The sequence below is a fragment of the Salvelinus namaycush genome, chromosome 1 (genome assembly GCF_016432855.1).
Source record: "Salvelinus namaycush isolate Seneca chromosome 1, SaNama_1.0, whole genome shotgun sequence".
Lineage (NCBI taxonomy): Eukaryota > Metazoa > Chordata > Actinopteri > Salmoniformes > Salmonidae > Salvelinus > Salvelinus namaycush.
The window spans coordinates 38,975,691-38,996,803 of NC_052307.1; the positions used below are offsets into that span (position 1 = coordinate 38,975,691).

The following is a 21,113-nucleotide window of genomic DNA, read 5'->3' on the forward strand; positions in this document are numbered from 1 at the left end:
GTGCAAAAGTTGACTCATTCTGTGTGATAAAATAAATATTCCAAACATAGTCTAGGACAGTTGTGGAATGCGATAGATCCCAAATTAATACAACCATTGGCATAAAAAAACGGTTTTACGCAATGAGGCTTACGCAACAGATCAGAACGTTTAGCTTAAAATTTTAATACATTTTTACGGTATTTCTTCACATTTATAAGCGCAGAAATGCGCACAGGGCAGTAGGCTATAAACTCACGTGCTGCTTCTGTATGCCAGTTAGGCTCTATAGCCCTTGTAAAGCAGATGAATGTGCTTAATTTTAAGGAGTTATTTGGCCACTTTAGTTGTGATACAAACCTTATCAAAACATATAGGATTATGGGCTAGGCTACATGAGGTGTGCAACTATGATTCAAAAAAGTCTTTGACTTTTCCCACGGTTCATTTTCATGCCAGCCAGGTAGGTTATACTCCTGTTGTAAAGATAAACAATATGCTTAATATTAGGAAAGTTGAGAACTAAATATAGTAGTCCGAGCCTATAGAAAGCTGATGGGAACCTCTTTTTAATAGAGGCCATCACTCTGTTTTCTCAAACAATTGCATAGCCTATAGAAATGTTGCACAACATTAGCTCATGGGTTCTCATGAAGTCTTTGATTAGATTTTTGAATACATTTGCATTGATGTCAGAGTGATTAGAGGGACAAGAGTGCTGAGTACCAGGCAGTTAGCAAGTTTGGCAGGCTACTAATGACCAACAGCAGCATCAGAACTTTGGATTCCTAATTACTGAGACTAAATGGTCATGTGGAATTTGACTGCCTTCATGGATTGTGACCGCCGATGTGGCGGTAATACGGTCACCGCAACAGCACTGTTCCTGAGTGGCAGAGTTACAGTTTTGACTTAAATCTACTTGAAAATCTATGGCAAGACCTGAAAATGGTTGTCTAGCAATGATCAACAACCAATTTGACGTAGCTTGTAGAATTTTGAAAAGAATAATGGGCAAATGTTGCACAATCCAGGTGTGGAAAGCAATATATATATATATATATACTCAACAAAAATATAAACGTAACACGTAAACTGTTGGTCCTATGTTTCATTAACTAAAATAAAAGATCCCAGAAATGTTCCATACGCACAAAAAGCGTATTTCTCTCAAATGTTGTGTACAAATGTATTTACAGTAGAAATACCGTGACGAGATCCTGAGGCCCATTGCCATGCCATTCATCCACCGCCATCGTCCCATTTTTCAGCATTATAATGCACAGCCCCATGTTGTCAGGTTCTGTACACAAAAAGTTCTTCCATGGGTTGCTTACTCACCAGACATGTCACCCATTGAGCACATTTGGGACGCTCTGGATCGACGCGCACGACAGTGTGTTCCAGTTCCCGCCAATATCCAGCAACTTCGCGCAGCCATTGAAGAGGAGAGGGACAACATTCGACAGGCCACAATCAACAGCCTGATCAACTCTATGCGAAGGAGATGTTGTCGTGCTGCATGAGGCAAATGGTGGTCACACCAGATACTGACGGGTTTTCTGCTCCACACCCCTACCTGTTTTTTAAGGTGTCTGTGACCAGGAAGCGGGCTGATATAAATACTATGCATGCCAGTCTCTCTTGGCTAAGAAATTAGGGGCAGAAAGACAAATTCAACCTCATCTTTCATCGAATCAGATGGCTTATTCATCACAAAACCATTTGATGTTGCCAATTATTTTAATGATTACTTTATTGGCAAAGTGGGCTAACTTGGCCAGGAAATACCAACAATGAACAGTGAGCCATCATATTCACACACACAAAAGGAAATAATGAAAGAAAAGCATTGCAAGTTGGAATTTTGTAAAGTTAGTGTGGGGGAGGTGGAAAAATGATTGTTATCAATCAATAATGACCAACCTCCTGGCATTGACAACTTAGATGGAAAGCTACTTAGGATGGTAGCTGACTCTATAGCCACTCCTATCTGTCATATCGTTAATCTGAGCCTAGAGGAAAGTCTTTGTCCTCAGACCTGGAGAGAAGCCAAAGTATTTCCGCTACCCAAGAGTTGGAAAGCGGCCTTTACTGGTTCTAACAGCAGACCTATAAGCTTGCTGCCAGTTCTCAGCAAATTGTTGGAAAAAAATGTGTTTGATCAAATACAATGTTATTTCTCTGTAAACAAATTAGCAACAGACTTTCAGCATGCTTATAGTGAAGGGCATTCACTGACACAAATTACTGATTGGTTGAAAGAAATTGATAATAAGAAGATTGTGGGAGCTGTACTGTTAGATTTCAGTCCAGCCTTTGATATTATTGACCATAGCCTGTTGTTAAAAGAATGTATGTGTTATGGCTTTTCAACCTCTGCCATATTGTGGATTCAGAGCTATCTATCTAATAGAACTCAGAGGGTTTTCTTTAATGGAAGCTTCTCTCTCTTTCACTAATTGTGGTTGTTCTCTTTCTCTCTTTTTCTCTTCTCTTTCTCTCTCTTTCTCTCTCTCTTTTTCCCTCTCTTTTGCTCTCTCTTTTTCTCTTTCTCTCTCTCTTTTTCTCTCTCTCTTTCTCTCTCATATTCATTTTCGGGATGGAAAAATGTTTTAAGTATAAACTTAAATGACTAAAACCAGATATAAAGTATGTAGAGAAGATAATGGACGTCTATATTTTTTTTGAATATAATCTAGTGACAGCTAACAATCACCAAAATAAAAGCTAGACAGCCAGGGAGAATTGAAAATTCCAAAAACAATTAATTCAGCAGTATTAATTGTGTTATGTTTGAGCAAAAGAACACAGCAAAACTGGATAACATGGCAAAATGCATAGAATTGCAGGAAACTAGCTTTAAAACTGCAAAATGTTATCTCAACTCCATGGCACATTATATTGAATAGCAGGAAATTAGCTTTAAAACTGCAACATTTTCTCTCAGTTGCATGGCAAAATGTGTCGAGTTGCAGGAAGTTAGCTTTTAAACTGCAAAACAAATTCTCAGCTCCAGGAAGAAATTTGTAGAATTGCAGGAAATTGGCTTAAAATTTCGACATTTTCTCTGCAGCGCCAAGAAAGAGGCCTCTAAAATGTTCTTTCAAATGTAGCCACGCAACGGCCGACCACGCCCCCTGCCACACCCACCACCTAAGCCCTTTTTTGATCCAGAGAAAATCCTGCAATGGTGAATGAATGAAACACAACAAACACATCTTGCTCTTGAATTAATACTTGCATAAACATTTTAAATAGTTAAATGTCTCTAGTGAAGGACCCTCTCCTTCTCAATTGGCCAAAAATATGGTTCTGATAAAACAACGCCAAAAAGCATAACCCATTTTCAGTGGTAAATCAGAGATTGTCTGGAGATTATTAGAGAGCTTGAGAGGAATTTAAAGCCTCAAACGGTTTGTTAGCATTTTTAGTTTTTTGCTCTGAAAGGAATAAATCAGAATTAAAGACTGCTGCATTGGGACAGAAGAACGGTCCACAATAAGTTTAACGCACCCACGCACAACGTCACTTAACACGCCATAACTTTTGTTACTCTGCTACTCTGTAGTGATGTTGCTCTGCAGGTGCTGGCCAGCTGAGAAAACAGAGACGTTAGCAGACTTTTTTTCTACTGAACTTTTAGGCAGTAATTTAGTGTGTCGTATGACTGCCAGTGCTCCACTTGGAGATTATCCTACTGTTTCAGTTTGATATACAGTGTCACACAACAGAGGATGATAAACAGATGATATACCCATATGGTGCAATCTTCCACTCATTTGGCCCATATCGTCATACTTCACATTCAGTGTGCATTGTGTGCACATGTTGATAATACATATGTTTGTCAACACATGTATTTGTATCCAACAAGTTCTCAGTCTCATGTCAGAATTAGACGTTAATCCATGTTCCTCAAACATCAAATTTCGAAGTTGTTCCAAAGTGAAGTGTTTAAGGTTAAGTTTAGGCATTAACTCTGAATGGTTAAGGTAAGGGTTAAGGTTTGTGATAGGCTTAAAACAAAAATATCAAAAACAACTTTTTATCGCTGGATTCGAACTTGCAACCTTTGGAATCGGAAGACAAATGCTTCCCCGTCCACAACACCCTAGCAAAATCGAAACATGCTTGAAGGTAAAAGCGCTCACTGTTGCCTCTAGGGGCCAGTTTCCCCATCTCCTGACATCCTCAGACATGGATGGACGTTGAATACTGACTTGTATAACGAGTGACCTGGCTGTTGTATCTCCATAGGGACCTCCAGGAGATCTGGGCCCAGCCGGGATACAAGGACCAAAAGGGCCACATGGATTGATGGTAAGAAGAGAAAAGAAAAAATGTGGACATTATGATCGTGAGTTTATACCTGAACAGGGAAAACTCTGGGCCGTAGCTGTAACTACAAAGACATTTTTTCCCCCTGGTTAGGCCAGGTAAAAATGATTCTCAGGCTATTGTCACTGCCTTGTCAGATATCTACCTATATTTCTACTTTATCACCATGGCTTTTCTCTCTCTCCAGGGCAATGTTGGTGCCATAGGCCCAGTTGGTATCATCGGACCCAGTGGTAGTCCAGTATGTACATCATTATATCTCATACCTTCTGATATGCAAAACATGTTAACCCTCTCTCTTATTTGGCAATAATGGAGGGATTTCCCCTCTTTCTTTTCTCTCTCTCCATCAGGGACCCCAAGGTGACAAAGGGAGTCGAGGGGAGACGGTGCGTGTCCATATCTTTGATGAATCCTATCCCCTATAGACAGAGGTTGCATCTGAAATGGCACTCTATTCCCTATATAGTGGGTACCATTTCGGACACAACCCATGCTTAGTATGGAGAGCACACTACTTAAAGTACATTTAGCTTCGACGCCCAAAGCCCTTTTCATTTCCCTTAGTGCTCCTCTGTTGTGGAATAATTTCAGACAGTGAGAGATGACTGCTGGTTGATGCTGCTTTTGCTTCTCCTGGTAAAGGAGTTTAAATGATGAAATCCATGATATTGATTGGTCAAGACCAGTCCCCAGTTGGAGTATTATTGTCTAGGGTATTGGGGGTTTATTAATCCAATCGTGTTTCTGTTTCTTTTCATAAACAGGGGGTGCAAGGACCAAGGGGCCTTCCTGGTCCACGTGGACCCCCAGTAAGTCCTTTGTGTTATTTATGTTACTCTGTGGCAGTGTTAACCTAATTTTAATATTAATTATGTTGTATACTGTACTATGACTGTACAATACATTAAAAACCTCCTTTCTATTTCCTTTGGTTTCTAGGGTCTCCCTGGTTCTCTGACATTTGTAAGTCTGCTTTACCCTTATGTTAAAACTTGACCGTCTCAGGAAGGATGAAGAGGAGGCGTGAAAGTAAGTGTTCCAGGGGGGTCTTCTTACTGTGTCATTTTGTCATCTCTTCCAGAGAAAGGAGGCTATTGGAGCTGCTTTCCAAGTCATTATTGATTCCCATGCTGCACTGAGGTCAGAGGTGAGTACTCTGTGAGATGATCCCTTGGGAATTCATCAATGTGGCTAGAGGATAATTGTGTGTGTTAATGTTGATGTGTAAAATGTGGTGCACATCAAATAATGGTGCCCGTTATATGGAGTTAAATGTACAAAACTGAAGTAAGTCTCTTACAAAGCAATGATTATGGGCCATATGTTGACTTTGTCTTCATACATTTTAGCACATTATCATGTGTCTGCCTTATACAGTGGCAATTTATCTCCTATTGGTGCTGTGTGACCGTTGTCCTCATTCCATTCTAGAGTTACCATGTCGTGGACCTGCCCATGTTGGACCACCAGGGTACAGAGATCTTCAAGACCCTCCACTACCTCAGCACACTGATCCAGAGCCTGAAGAACCCGCTAGGCACCCGCGACAACCCAGCACGCATCTGCCGAGACCTCAAGGACTGTGAACAGAGGATGAACGATGGTAAGGAAGTTGGAACTAATGTCGACTGAAAGACATGAAAAGCTGTGACATTATTTCCACAGAAAAATATAAGGTTAATTTATTCAGTTACTAGGTCCTAGGGCCAATAGTTTAACCTGCACGTGACTTGACAAGGAAAAACTCTGGGCTCATATGGTCTATAACTACGACATAAACAATAAGTCTATATACCTGACGGAGCTAGTGACACCTCTTCCAAAAGCACTACATCCTTGCCATAGCCCCTCAGAACTCAGCTGTCAATATGTGTCCACTCTGGTGAAATTACACTACTCCTGTATCCAAAATCCCTTTTCACTCAGTTTATTGTCCCTCCCTTAAGGCACTTACTGGATCGACCCAAACCTCGGCTGCTCAGCTGACACAATCGAAGTGACGTGTAACTTCAGCAGCGGCGGACAGACCTGTCTGAAACCCATCACAGTATCCAAGGTCAGCATCAACTTCTATTGCTCTCACTATCTGGCTCATTTGAATTTCCTGGCTTTTGTGGCTTTTTGACAAGCCCTAACCTTTAAATTCAAATAGGATTTCGGGGGGTTTAGTAATCTCGGCACCTAGAACCAAATCTTGCATGCCTGCTGGTGTTTCGTCTGTCACAAGAGACTACAGATGGAATTGTAATGGTAGTTGATGTTTGTCTCGGTCTGCAGCTGGAGATTGGTGTAGGTCGCATCCAAATGAACTTCCTCCACCTCCTGAGCTCTGAGGCAATGCAACACGTCACCATCCACTGCCTGAACGTCCCCGTGTGGGCCAACAGTTCCTCCCTGGAGCCCTCCCCCACCGCTGTGCGCTTCAAGGCCTGGAGTGGAGACATGATCCAGGCTGGAGGACTCTTAGAGCCCCACATAGTGAGGGATGACTGCTGGGTATGTTGACCAGTCAGATTGCTCTGCAACACTTTGCATAAATGCACCAATATACCATGTAATAAGGATACTCTATTATTATCTAACCAGAATGTAATTACCCAGTTGTACAGTGCCTTCAGAAATTATTCATACCCTTTGACTTATTTCACAATTTGTTGTGTTACAGCCTGAATAAAAAATAAAAAAATGTCTCACCCATCTACACACAATACCCCATAATGACAAAGTGAAATCATGTTTTTTGTCATTTTTGCAAATGTTTAGAAAATATCTCATTTATATAAGTATTTCCATTCCCGAGTCAATACTTTGTAGAAGCAGCTTTGGCACCGATTAGACCGGAGTCTTTCTGGGTAAGTCTCTAAGAGCTTTCCACACCTGGATTGTGCAACATTTGCACATTATTATTTTCAAAAATGTTAAGCTCTGTCAAATTGGTTGTTGGTCATTGTTAGACACCCATTTTCAGGTCTTGCCATAGATTTACAAGTAGATTTTAGTCAAAACTGTAACTCGGCCACTCAGAAACATTCACTGTCTTCTTGGTAAGCAACTCCAGTGTATATTTGGCCTTGTGTTTTAGGTTATTGTCCTGCTGAAAGGTGAATTCATCTGTGTCTGGTGGAAAGCAGACTGAACCAGGTTTTCTTCTAGGATTTTGCCTGTGCTTAGCTGTTTTTTGTTTAATTTTCATCCTGAAAAACTCCCCAGTCCTTAATGATTACAAGCACACCTGTAACATGATACAGCCATCACTATGCTTGAAAATATGGAGAGTGGTACTTGGTAATGTATTGAATTGGCTATATTTTTTACAGTATTACTTTAGCGCCTTGTTGCAAACAGGATGTATGCTTTGGAATATTTGTTTTGTCAGGCTTCCTTCTTTTCACTCTGTCAATTACATTAGTATAATGGAGTAACTACAATGTTGTTGATCCATCCGTTTTCTCCTGTCACAGCCATTAAACTCTGTAACTGTTTTAAAGTGACCATTGGCCTCATAGTGAAATCCCTGAGCGGTTTTTCTCCTCACCGGCAACTGAGTTAGGAAGGACGCCTGTATTATTTATGTAACTGGATGTATTGATACACCATCCAAAGTGTAACTAATAATAACTTCACCACGCTCAAAGGGATGATCAATGTCTGCTTTTTGTTTTGTTTTACCCATCTACCAATAGGTGCCCTTCTTTCTGAGGCATTGGGGGAAAACCCCTGGTCTTAGTGGTTGAATCTGAGTTTGAAATTCACTGCTTGAGTGAGGGACCTTACAGATAATTATGTGTGTGTGTGGGGTACAGAGATGAGGTAGACATTCAAAAATATTTTTAAACACTATTTCACACAGAGTGAGTCTGTGCAACTTGTGACTTACTTGTTAAGCACATTTTTACTCCTGAACTTATTTAGGCTTGCCATAACAAAGGGGTTGAATAATTATTGACTCAAGATATTTCAGCTTTTCATTTTATATTAATTTGTAAAACATTTAAAAAACATAATTCCACTTTGAAATTGTGACAAATCTGAATTAAATCCATTTTAAATTAAAGCTGTAACAACAAAATTCTGAAAAAGTCAAGGGATGCGACTGAATACTTTCTGAAGGCACTGTATTTCATATCAATCTGCAAATAGTGTAAAGCATGAACAAATACTGTTCCGTCTCTGCATTTTATGTTTTATAATCTGTGCTCCAATATTCAAATTGTTTTGTTCTCTTATCTCAACTTCCTTGTCTTTCAGATCAAAGATGGCCACTGGCACCAGACCCATTTCATCTTCCAGACCCAGGACCCCAACTTACTCCCCATCCTGGACGTGTATAACCTACCAGCCACAGAGCCTGGCTCGCACTACCACCTAGAGGTGGGCCCTGTGTGCTTCCTATAGAGGCCTGTTGTTATAGAAGCCCAAAATACATTGCATACACAGCCTCCTCATAGGAGTGACTTAAGTGGGATGGTGGAGGTTAGGAAGGGCTCCCTGTCCCCATATACCGGGGCCCATCAGGAGATGCAGGGCAGGTCAGGTCCCTTACCCTGCAGCATATGCTCGGACTGCAGAAACAGAAAGGGGGCGCCATTGAGGGACTGACCAGGAGAAACTGCAGAGATACTGGGGCATCTCGCACTATAGTTCCTACCGCCTGCCTGAGGAGAAGATATTAAGCTTTGGCTTCTTTCAGGGACTTGTTTTACTGTTGCACAGTATGAGCCCTGCATGCCAGAGTGAGAGAAAATAATATGACAATCTCTCTTCTGACATCACACTTGGACAACGTTTTTAAATTATTCCTTTTCATGGTCTGCACTCAACATGTAATGAAAGATGTATAAAGTAATAGGGAACGATTATACAGTACATCTTACCTTGTTAAATGTCATACATACACACATATTATTTATACATGTTATATGTATATCTTAATATAAAAGTGCAATAGACATCTCGTTCTGCAACTTTTCAAAGCAATTCAGGTTTACAGTGATCTCAAAACATTGGATATAATAGTAACATAACATTCAGGTGTAGGAAGAGTTCCTAGCATACATCCACAGGTGTATGCTTTCCAGCCATCTTCTCCTGCCTAGTCTGCAGATGAGGTATGAATCGACTTGTCCTTGTGACTTGGTGCAGAAGAAATGCCCACCAGTCTACGAAAAACTATTGCGTTCACACACAAACATTTCTGATGTGCGTTTCCCTAGTCAAGTGAATTGAAGCTTGTAAGAGAGTGGATCCAGAAGAGTGTCAGTCTGTCTACCTCCCATCTCTCATCTAGCTATGGTGCTTTCAACTAAAAGAGAAACAGAGATGACACCTGATACCTTGTGCTAAAATAATTAACTGACTCCTGTGGTGGGTCTTGTTTAATCTTGACAGAATATATCTACATGCCTTTTATACTTCAAAAGGGAATCTTTTTTTATACATTATGAATGCAATTTTTTTTTTTTTTTTTTTAACAAATTCACTTTTCAAGCTAACAAAACAGCGTTTTTCCCCTGCATCATTATTGTATCCCCTTTGTACGAGTCTGAAGCTATTATTGGAGATTTAGGTCTTGTTTTTATTACTTGTTGAAATGTATATAATTATGCAAAGCTTTTTGTCGTATACAGTGGATCCCAACATGCTAATTTATGTTATTTAATGTCCATGGGTTTTGCGACTTTGTCATCTATTACACTTCCCATCATCAGAGCATTTTATTTTTTATTTTTTTTTATTTTTTGCATACCTTTGGGGCTTCATGGATTTCGTTATCTTCTTTTTTTTCCAAAACTGTACTGTATTTAGACCGTTTAATGCTTTTACACTTACTGTTTTACACCTTATTGTTGACCATGTTTGTGATACTCTACAGACCAACCAACCATAAACTCAGAATACCTCTCATCACACCAACCATAAACTCAGAATACCTCTCATCACACAACTCCGAACCCTCCATTTGCATTTCTTCCATTACTTTAACACATCTGAGTGAGACAGCAGATTTTTGTTTAGGGGGAAGGGATAGATATTAGTGGTTATAATGCTCATTCATTCATCTTTGCAGATCCTCTGTCTGCTTCAAAATATTGCAGCTTCTAGTTTTCACTTTCCTTTTCTTCAACATTCAGGTGTTCAATAAATATTTGAAACCCAAGAAGATCATTGCGTTTTAACATTTAAAATTGTTAGCTACAAAAGACACCTTGAACGGAGTTAGTATTCAATAAAAGTTGTCAATAAAAGATTGAATTCATTACTATCATAGTGCATACATCGAGGATTTTTTGTTGTTGTAAAATAGCTAACGTATTATTGCAACTGAAATATGAAAGGTTTCCCTTTTAAAGTGTAAAAACTCTTACACTTCACATCTTCACCACGAGGGCACTCATGTTCCAGTTTGAAACCCAATCTCCCATCTAAGCTGACAGTCATCTAGTTGAAAACAGAAGAACTAAAGGATCTTGACATTATTTCACTTTTATAGCCCTAGACTAGGCCATACTCTACATTTCATTATATTATGTCTGTCTAGACTCAAACATACATATTTTTTTAATTGACACAAACCAAGTGAGACAGTTCAGGTTTGTATTGGCTGCCAGTCAATGATCATGTCACAGGATATTATCTTGGACACATGGCGTGGCGCCCCCCATCCACAGGTAGGTTGACCCCGGTAATGAAGGTGGCAGCATCTGACGCCAGGAAGGCTATGGCATGGGCCACCTCCTCCACCTCACCTGGTCTCCCCAAGGCGTGGGTCTGCTTACACTTCTCAAGGAACTGAAGGGGGGGGGGGGGAGAGAGGAAGTGAGTGAGTTCGGTGAGACAGAAAAATATTGCATTATAACTAGGTGACTGACAACATTCTCTGTCATGTAGTAAGCCATGAGCTCTCTAAACATTGACATTTTACAATATACAGTACATACATTTTGGAACCCCAGCCAGTGAACACAACCTTGTAAAACAATGTGTTAGGTCCCTGTATAACATAGTAGGTTACCTGAGCATACTGCTCCTCATCCAGCCCTGCTCTCCTGTGGACATCTGTTATGATCACACCAGGACTGGAAGGGGAAAGACAACAGAGAGAGAGAGAGAGAGATCAATATGGTCGTAATAACTACATAACAAATAATAATTAAGTAACAAAACATAGACTTGACATACCAGACAGAGTTCACTCGCACTTGCTTCGACGCTAGCTCTGGGAGAAATATGAGTATCTCCTTTATTTTCACCCACTATAATAATACATATTACAGATAAAAGAATGAAAAGTGAATGGGAGAAAAACAAAATCGTTCTTACCAAGTGCTATGCATCGTGTGAATTGGTCAATAGCGGACTTGGACATACAATAGGCAAGGACACCTGGGAACTAGAAACAAATTTACCATTGTGTGCATCAGAAATCATACTGGAATAGTGTCACAGGTGGGATCTGAAGCTCAGTCCCCTGTTTGGGAATCCAACATCTTAACCATAAGGCTAGGAGTACATTTCCATTTCGGGCAGGTGACACTGATTATTGATTTTTTGTCAAAGGCAGGGCTACCTCATCATGAGAGCATGAGTCTGACTTGCCTCCGTTACAAAAGAATGACAAAGAAACACACACACCCCCCCGATGGTCTGTTAATACTTACTGATCGTTGCCCGTTGACACTGGACACATTGACAATAGAACCCTTAGTCCTGATGAGGTGTGGCACACACAGCTGAGTCAGATGGTACACTGATCTGTGGAATAACAAAAACATTCAGAAAGAAAAGAGGGGGGAAACAGTCCAAGTAGAGATGTTAGTGTCTGAAAAATACTGACATGATCGTCTCGTACATGATTTTGCATAACAACGCACTGCAATTAATAAACACAGAACATAGATTTCATTGTCATTCAAGGCCCTACATTACATATAATCTTCAGTCTATCATGAAGTCTATTCTTCAGGGTATTATAGGGTCTGCTAATCCTACCTGACGTTGACGTTCATGACCTTGTCATACTGAGCCAGGTCACCTGTCTCGATGCTGCCCATGGCCAGAATGCCAGCGCTGTTGATCAGCACATCCAGCCGGCCAAAGCGGGCAATGGTCAGTTCCACTGTCTTCTTTACGGTGTCCTCGTTAGTCAGGTCCCCTGGTACAAGCAAGGGCTGGTGGGCAGCAATGGACAGATCATGTTACTCATTCATCACTTTTGTTGGTGTGGTACTGTCATAATACAGGTATTGCAACTAGGAGCATTCGATATAGCTCGCCACGGGAACTAGTGGGCGGATTTTACCAAGGTAAAGACAGTAGTGGGCGGATTTTACCAAGGTAAAGACAGTTTCAGGTTGGATATTTGACAGATATTCACGCTTTCTAACCTCAATAGCTTTCAAACCACTTGAGCCACAGACTCCAAAAGAGTGTCATGATGTTGGAAAAATTGCGCACAACATTGCACAGGTCTTACTTTCACGATTTGAATATTAATTTGCTTTGCAAAGCTAATAAACGTGGAAATGTGAGCAGAATTTTGGATTCCTAGTTGAATTAGTTAGGCAGCGCAAACAAAGTACAAACTTTTTTTACATTTTAATTTCAATAGCTCCTTGGACATGTGACCTACAGGACTCAAACAAGGTTCAGAATCTCCACTGACTACCCTTCTATATTGCACACCCTTTAGTTTGTCCATTTTCATTTCACATGTTTTTACATGAATTTTGTAAACTTTAGAATTTCAATAGCTCCTTGGTCATGTGACCTACTGACTTCAAACAAGGTTCAGAATGTCAAATCAGTGGGCCTGCACATTGCACACCATTTTGTTTGTTCATTTTCATCTCACACGATTTTACATTCATTTGCCTGCTCTGCCCCCCTGAAGGAACGTGTCACTTACACACCTATTCACTTGGGCCTTCCTGACTTCCAGGCTGACCCCCATTGACCTGGTGACCTCTGACTCCTGGCCTCCAGGCCTATTCTCCCTGCCCGCCCTCTCCCTGGGCCTGAGAATGTATAGCTTACTCCCTGGAACTACAGACCTCCACACCTACTCTCCCTACCCGGTCAACACCCCTCTCCCTTGGCCTTAGAGTATAGCTTTCTCCCTGGAATTACTAAGACGTCTATAGTCCCGCTGGCAGGAACCACGTGCACCTGGTAACCCAAAACAGGCTCTTGGCACCTGGTATTTTGAAACAGGCTCTGTGCTCCTGGTAACCCACCCACTCACTTTTTTCTGCTCACAGACTAAGTCCCCACTCCAACCTCCATGGCCTGAGGGCTGCCCCCAGCCCTCCGAGTCCGGCCACCCCTGCTTGGACGCTGAGTGCCCCCCGCCTTGAGGGAGGCCTCCTCGTGCACCTGGTAACCTGAAATAAGCTCTGTGCACCTGGTGACCTGCCCGCTTTTATCCGCTCAGAGACTAAGTCCCCAACACAACCTCCACAGCCTTAGTGCTGCCCCCAGCCCGAGTCAGGCCGCCCCTGCTCGGACTCTGAGTGCCCCCCGCCTTGGGGGAGGCCTCCTCGTGCACCTGGTGACCTTTTGACTACCACAGTGAGTCCCAACCTGACTCACAGTCCCACCAGAGGACGGGCCCGGGCGGATGGGCGACCACCACCTAGCCCCCTACCTATCCAGAGCCCCATGTCAATGTCTTATGCCTTCTACCCACCTGCCTGGGCTCTCTCACACTCTGTGTCTGGCCTCTGGCCCTTCTCCGTGGACCTGTTAAACCGTAAGTAAAGGAGGAGGATGGTGGAGGAAGACACCTTCCGTCCCCGACAAATGCTTGGATCGAGGGCTGACTTTCAATAGATCGCAGCGAGTGAGCTGCTCTGCTACGTATGAAACCCTGACCCAGAATCAGGTCATCTACGAGTGATTTAGCACCAGGTTCCCCACAAACATGCGGTGCGCATTAGGAGAGGGGCAGCAACTAATCCAGCTACACCCCAACCCCGTCAAGAACGGCTCTACTCACCTGCCATAAGAGGCCGGCTATCCCGGGCCAACCAAAGATCCGCGGCGCTATGGTATCGTTACGTTTAGGGGGGGAATCTGACTTAGAGGCGTTCAGTCATAATCCCACAGATGGTAGCTTCGCACCATTGGCTCCTCAGCCAAGCAAATACACCAAATGTCTGAACCTGCGGTTCCTCTCGTACTGAGCAGGATTACTATTGCAACAACACATCATCAGTAGGGTAAAACTAACCTGTCTCACGACGGTCTAAACCCAGCTCACGTTCCCTATTAGTGGGTGAACAATCCAACGCTTGGTTAATTCTGATTCACAATGATAGGAAGAACCGACACCGAAGGATCAAAAAGCCACGTCACTATGAACGCTAGGCGGCCACAAGCCAGTTATCACTGTGTTAACATTTGATACCTCCTGCTTAAAAGCCAAAAATTCAGAAGGATCGTGAGGCCTCGCTGTCACGGTCTGTATTCATACTGAAAATCAAGATCAAGCGAGCTTTTGCCCTTCTGCTCCATGGGAAGTTTATGTCCTCCCTAAGCTCGCCTTAGGACACCTGCATTACCGTTTGACAGGTGCACCTCCCCAGTCAAACTCCCCACCTGTCAGAGGCTGTTCACCTTGGAGACCTGCTGCGGACATGGGTACGGCCTGGCGTAAGATTTACACCCTCTCCCCTGGATTTTCAAGGGCCAGGGAGTGCTCACCGGACGGCACCGAAACCGCAACACTTTCCAGAGCTTGGGCCCCTCTCTCGGGGCGAACCTATTCCAGGGAACCCTGCACGTCAAAAATAAAAGAGAACGCTCCCCGGGGCTCCGCCAGCTTCTCCGGGATCGGTCGCGTTACCGCACTGGATGCCTCACGGCGCCAGTCTCCGCCAGTCCGTTGACATTCTGAAAGTAGTTTGAGTCCAGTAGGTCACATGACCAAAGAGCTATTGAATTACAAAGTTCATGTAAAATCGTGTGAGATGAAAATGGACAAACTAAAGGGTGTGCAATGTGTAGGTCCACTGAGTGTACATTCTGAATTTTGTTTGAAGTCAGTAGGTCACAAGACCAAGGAACTATTGAAATGTTAAATTTGGAAAAAAAATATTTAAAAACATGTGAGATGAAAAGGGACAAACTGAAGGGTGTGCAATATAGAAGGGTAGTCAGTGGACATTCTGAACCTTGTTTGAGGTCAGTAGGTTACATGACCAAGGACTACTGAAATTCAAAAATGTAAATAAGTAATTTAAAATAGTGCGAGATGTAAATCGACAAAAAAAAGTGTGCGCAATGTGCGCCATCGGGTTACCTAGAACCAGTTAAAGTTTTAGGAGCAATGGTTAAAGAGCTATTGAAATTTGAAAAAATTGATTTATCACTATGTTGACAGTCCCTAACTGCTGTTGGTGGACATAAGGAAAGCTACAGGCGAATATCCAACCGGAGTCTTTACCTCGGTGCGGATTTTGCACATTTTAATTTAGACCATTCTATTATAGTGACAACCCACCCACCTGGACAGAAGGACTGAATGTAGAACGTTATAGTTAGCTACTCTGTAACAAATACTACACCATGTCAGCGTAAACGATCTGTTACTTTGTATCAACATGACAATGACATGAATTGCACACTGGACTGTACCTCGGCAGCACCCAGGTCCGTGCACTGTTTGGCTATGTTGGTGAGGTTTTCCACGTCGCGCCCGTTCAATGCGAGCAAGGCACCGAGCTTAGCGAACATGATGCTTGTCCCTGCCCCGATGCCCGAGCTGGCACCTGTGATCAGAGTCACTTTGCCTTTCAAAGATGATACCTAAAGAGACAAAAAATAAATGTAAACAAAAACATTAAGGTCCAATGAAGATTTCATTTGGATATAGTGCTTGCGGCGAGTTTACAACAGATTTAAGCAAACAGATAAGGCAATAGGCAGCGTTTGACAGTGTGCTAATCTAACATGAGCATGCACAAATAATTCTGACTCACCTTAAATCCTTCCTCTGAAGCCATGACTGCTTTTAAATGACTACAACCAGGTTTAAATCTGTGAAATCGGTCAAGTTCACTCGTGGCAGTGTTTAGCAACTCCGTCCCAAGTTATTTACGCAAGTTTCCGACGTCATCAAAATGAGACCATAAATGGCAGAATGTAGTTTTCTTTATGGATTTCACAAACGAAGGCGATTCAAGTTTATCAACATGATGGAAAAATTAAAACACACACTTTATTAAAAATACTTTATTTGGTACAAAATGTAAAACACAAGTAATATTTCAAACCAAAATAATATTATTGGACTAACAAAGCTGCAAGCATTGAATTACCGAATGTGTTTAGCATGTGTGTTGGCCCAATACCAGACCTCTAGCACAAAACATAGAAGCTAAAAACTGATTTTCATAGTTTCTTGTTCATTCTCCAATCAGAACGGTCTACCGATTATGGATGTAGCTTCGGACGCGGGATATGTACGATTTGAATTATTTGACAAAAGAAAAAAACATAATACAACCTCATGTGGATACAATGCATTTAAAAATCATAGAGGATAACACAAAAACATTTTTAAACTTCTTTCCATTGTGGTCTTCTTGTTAACATAATACATTATTCATAAATGAACAACAGATTAAAGATGGAAATCGAATGGAGTTGAGGCAGTTCGGAAAAGTCAACATGGATTGAGCAGAGGGCGCAGCCAATGAGAAAGTCAGACAAGCCAGGAGCTCTTTATCAGGGCCATCGGGGCCCATTACTTTGTCCGATGTTCCCAGTTCCTCCATTGCCGACAGTGTAGCATCCACCTGGGTGATGCTTTGAACTGAAGATCTCGTACAGCGCTGTGTACTACTCCCTTCACAGAACAGCACAAACTGGCTCTAACCAGAATAGAAAGAGGAGTGGTAGGCCTTTATTTTATTAACTTTATTTTTTAATTTTCTTTGTATTTCATTACTTTCAACAGAATGTTTCCTAAAAGTTCAAACATGGTTACATTGAATAACATTTAATGTTCTAGGAATGTTCTCCAACTGGTTTGACATTGGGAATGTTCTCAAATAGTTCAGAGGACGTTAAGAAACAACATTCTTCTGTGGGAATTTCAGTACTTCAGCATAACATTTTCTACAGGTTTCCTCGTGGTTTTATTTAAAGTCATTTTCTCAGAACATTAATAAAACTTTCAAGAAAAACCACAAGAAAACCCTAGTGACGTTCAAAGTACGTTCTAAGAATGTTGTTTAAAAATATATAGATTCCGTTCTCAGCATCAACAAAACTTTCTCTATCTTCTATCTTGTTAAGTGTCAGGTGTCTTGGCTGGCCCCACTAATTGGCCACAACTGATCTTAATGAGTGCTTGTTTCCTTTGAAATGGGATCTGTTTGAATAGACTAAAATGAACAGCTTTGTATTAGTAAGAAGAAAACATGGTATGCTAGCTTCATCCTTGTGGCGCAGTGGACTAATTAATTCCATGGATAGAGAACAGAAGATTATAGGTATTGCGTGATGGATGCCTAAGCAAATTAATTTCCATGTGTCCTGTCTGTGCTTGGGAGTTCAAAACAGTTAACCTTAGCTAGCAGTGTTATTAAAAGTATGATTTAAACATTCAGTGAACATTTTAAGGAAGTTATTAAAAAACCTCCCTATAACCTTTACATTTTGTTCAAAACATTCACAATGTTTAGAGAATGTTCTCAGAACATTATTTAATCAAATTCAAATGACCTATAATTTCCGTTCAGAGAACGTTAATAAAACCTCCCGAGAAAACTTTCAGGGAACTATAGTAAAACTGTCTCAGAACCTCCCTGAAACCTAAAAATGTACTTCCCAGAATTCACTTCTGTTGTGCAGTTGTGCAGTTTTACTGGTCAGGAAAAGTATGGCTTCATTCCCAGAACCAATGGGAAACCAAACATGTACATTCCTACAACTTCCAAGGAACCAAATGTGCTAGCTGGGTATCTAGCGGAGCCGCAAACAAAAGTTTGTAGCTTAAAGCATGAAACGCACAGAGAATCTCACTGCCAACAGGTACTTATCACAGTGGCAAGCCGTTCCTTCTCTTGTTAAAACAAAAGCGGTACCTGCTGGGGGCCGACCAATGATGTATATAAACCCTGGAATGTTGATGTGTTGGCCATTGAGAGGCTTTGAAGCCACCGGTAGGCCATATTGGCACTCACCAGTAGGCGCAGTCCTCCATAGGAAAGAATGGAATTCTACAGCATTTACATAAAATGTTTTAAGGACAAAATTACATGTATTTAAATATTTTTTGTTATTGTATTGGTGTAGTAATCTAAAAAATATATACTTTAAGGAAAATGTTATATCTTTTTTTATTTTGTATTTGTATGTTTAGGTCACATAATATAATTTCAAAGTATGCATAAAGGTGTCTGTAATATAATAAATGTGGCAAAAACTAATGTAGACTTTAATAAATGCATTTGTATATTTTTTACAATGGTGTGGGAGTGCCAAGATGGAGGCACCGTGGCGTCAACACAACACCACCTATCAGAGACCTAGTGTATATATAAATCGTTGGTACTGACACAGTAGTAACGAACCTACGGATTCTAGATTGCAGAATCTTTGAACTTCCGAGTTGGTTTAACACTGGACCAGAGCAAACTTTAGCAAGACAGCTAACAAGCTTGTGTGTGCAGAGGAGCACTAGAATTAAAAACACGTCTTACCTTTTTGTAGTTAATAAATCCAATGTGAAACGTGATAACTATAGTGGCCTTAACTAGCATTGGAAAAGTCAATCCATTCTTCTCTAACTAAACATCTCTCCCTAATTTCTGAATTATGCTTGTAACATCATCAGTAGGCTACAGTAACATATGCTTCAGAGGGGAGGCTCAGTTAGCCTACACACACGCACACCCATAGGCAAAGATTTCTAGCTGGCAGGGAGATGCTGGAATACGTTTCTGAGTGACAGAGTGAGGGCTTTGCATAGGTGCTTTTTTGTGATTTTTGTGGGGACTGGAGAAAAAAAATCTGGAATGTAAAAAAACGTTATTAACCGGTTTCCATGCTTTTAAAATAATGGTTCTGTTCCAGAACAGTATAGATCACTTTCATTTTCAGCTCCTCAAATAATTGAGTTATTTTCCAGTTTTCGGTTCTGTTCCCTGAACCGGTTCCGACCCTTGATTCCTATGGATGACTGCTCCTACTGGGGTGTACCATTATGGCCGACTGGTGGCTTCAAAGCTTCTCAATGGCCAATACATAGCATTAGCAATCAAGGGTTTATATAGATTATTGGGTCTTTGCTGAGTGAACACCAAAGAGATTGACTGCCGACACTGTTCAGAGGTGCCAAGTACTGTCAGCAGGCAAACGTTTGACAATCCTACAAAAGTGTCTGAGTTTTAAATCAAATGAATAGGCGCGAGACCACAAACTCTCATGTGTCCTTTTCTTTTTACAGGTGTTCAGATGTTTTTATATTGCTGAGAACCATTGCTGCATTTACTAAACATTTTTTAAATAAACAGTTTTAATCAATATCTTGTTTTACTATGTTATATTTAGCCTGGCACTGTCAGTAGCTCTGTGACAGTAACCTTGGACTACACCCCGTTTTGGAGTTCAGAGCTGAACCGATGGTGCTATGATGCAAAGAGGAAAAAGGAATATAAATACATATTTAGAACGTATGTCTCAAGCTCTCACAGCTAGCACATTTGGTTGTGGGAGTGTAGTTGTGCAGTTTCCTACTGCTTTTGGTAACAAATTCATAACTATCCTGACCGGTAAATCTGAATGTTCTGGGAATGACACTTTTTTGGTTGCAGGAAGGTTCTGAGAACATTTTACTCTGGTCCCTAAACATTTTCTGGGAGATTTTATTAACGTTCTGAGAACGGAAATTATAGGTTATTTGAAGGTAATTCAATAACGTTCTGGGAATCTTTGGGAACAAAATGTAAAGGTTATTTGGAGTTTTTAAAAAAAAAATAACTTCCTTAAAACTTTCACTAAATGTTACAATAAGACTTTTAATAACACTGCTAGCTTAACTGTTTTGAACTCCAAGCACAGACAGGACACATGGAAAGGAATTTGCTTAGGCACTAAATATGCAAACACATTCCTTTTTTTTATTGTGGCATTGGTGTCAGTGAGATTCCAAACCTATGATATTTTGCTCTCTAGCCATGGAATTAGTCCACTGTGCCACCAGTATGGAGCTAGCATGCTATGTTGTTTTTTACTCATGCAAAGCTGTTCATTTCAGTATATTCAAACAGACCCCATTTCAAAGGAAACAAGCACTCATTAAGGTCAGGTGTGACCAATTAGTGGGTGCAGCCAACACACTTAACAAGATCAAGGATAGAGTTGTGTTGACGCCGAAAACCGAATGCAAATGTATTTAAATAACATTCTTCGAACGTTCTCTGAATGTTACCGTGTTGTGGGTTTTATCAAAAGTTTTCTTAATGTTCTGAAAACATGACTTCAAATAGAACCATAACGAAACCAGCAGAAAACATTCTGAAGTACTGAAATTCTCACAGAAGAACAACGTTCTCAAACGATATGAAAACATGTCAAATCACTTGGCGAAGGTTCCAAGAACATTACCAAAAAAATAGGGAAAATTAAAGGAAACGTTCTGTTAAAGTAATGAAACACCATGAGATAATGTTTTTGTCAAGTTCCTTACATGTGCTGAGACCTTTGGTTCTCTCTGTACACAAAGTACAAGATGTTCAAACGTCTATTAGAAAATCTGAAATCTCTTTTCAAAAAAGTAATTT

General features: G+C 41.0%; 2 protein-coding genes across 2 annotated transcripts in view; one reads left to right on the forward strand and one right to left on the reverse strand.

Annotated features, from left to right (window-relative positions):
- Nucleotides 1–10,330, forward strand: part of LOC120051593 (collagen alpha-1(XXVII) chain B-like) — a 203,848-nt gene extending 193,518 nt beyond the window's left edge. Inside the window, exons 57-66 of the mRNA XM_038998511.1 lie at nt 4,240–4,302; nt 4,508–4,561; nt 4,674–4,709; nt 5,088–5,132; nt 5,263–5,286; nt 5,405–5,470; nt 5,755–5,926; nt 6,270–6,379; nt 6,601–6,819; nt 8,572–10,330. Of these exons, the coding sequence (XP_038854439.1) occupies nt 4,240–4,302; nt 4,508–4,561; nt 4,674–4,709; nt 5,088–5,132; nt 5,263–5,286; nt 5,405–5,470; nt 5,755–5,926; nt 6,270–6,379; nt 6,601–6,819; nt 8,572–8,718 (936 nt within the window). The 3' untranslated portion in view covers nt 8,719–10,330. The remainder of the gene's footprint in view (nt 1–4,239; nt 4,303–4,507; nt 4,562–4,673; nt 4,710–5,087; nt 5,133–5,262; nt 5,287–5,404; nt 5,471–5,754; nt 5,927–6,269; nt 6,380–6,600; nt 6,820–8,571) is intronic.
- Nucleotides 9,743–16,419, reverse strand: LOC120043758 (3-oxoacyl-[acyl-carrier-protein] reductase FabG-like). The gene is made up of 8 exons (XM_038988323.1): nt 16,302–16,419; nt 15,958–16,128; nt 12,313–12,491; nt 11,982–12,075; nt 11,644–11,713; nt 11,503–11,539; nt 11,336–11,399; nt 9,743–11,112 (listed from the first exon to the last, which is right to left on the reverse strand). Exons 1-8 carry the CDS (start codon nt 16,323–16,325, stop codon nt 10,954–10,956), a joined length of 798 nt encoding a protein of 265 aa, XP_038844251.1. The 5' UTR covers nt 16,326–16,419; the 3' UTR covers nt 9,743–10,953.
- Between the last annotated feature and the right edge of the window lie 4,694 nt (nt 16,420–21,113).

Coding starts and splice junctions, on each gene's coding strand:
- LOC120043758 (XM_038988323.1), bottom strand. CDS start 16,325: ATGGCTTCAGAGGAAGGATTTAAG. Junction 11,714..11,981: donor GTGTCAACGGGCAACGATCA/GTAAGTATTAAC, acceptor ATTTGTTTCTAG/TTCCCAGGTGTCCTTGCCTA. Junction 11,400..11,502: donor GTGCGAGTGAACTCTGTCTG/GTATGTCAAGTC, acceptor TTCCCCTTCCAG/TCCTGGTGTGATCATAACAG.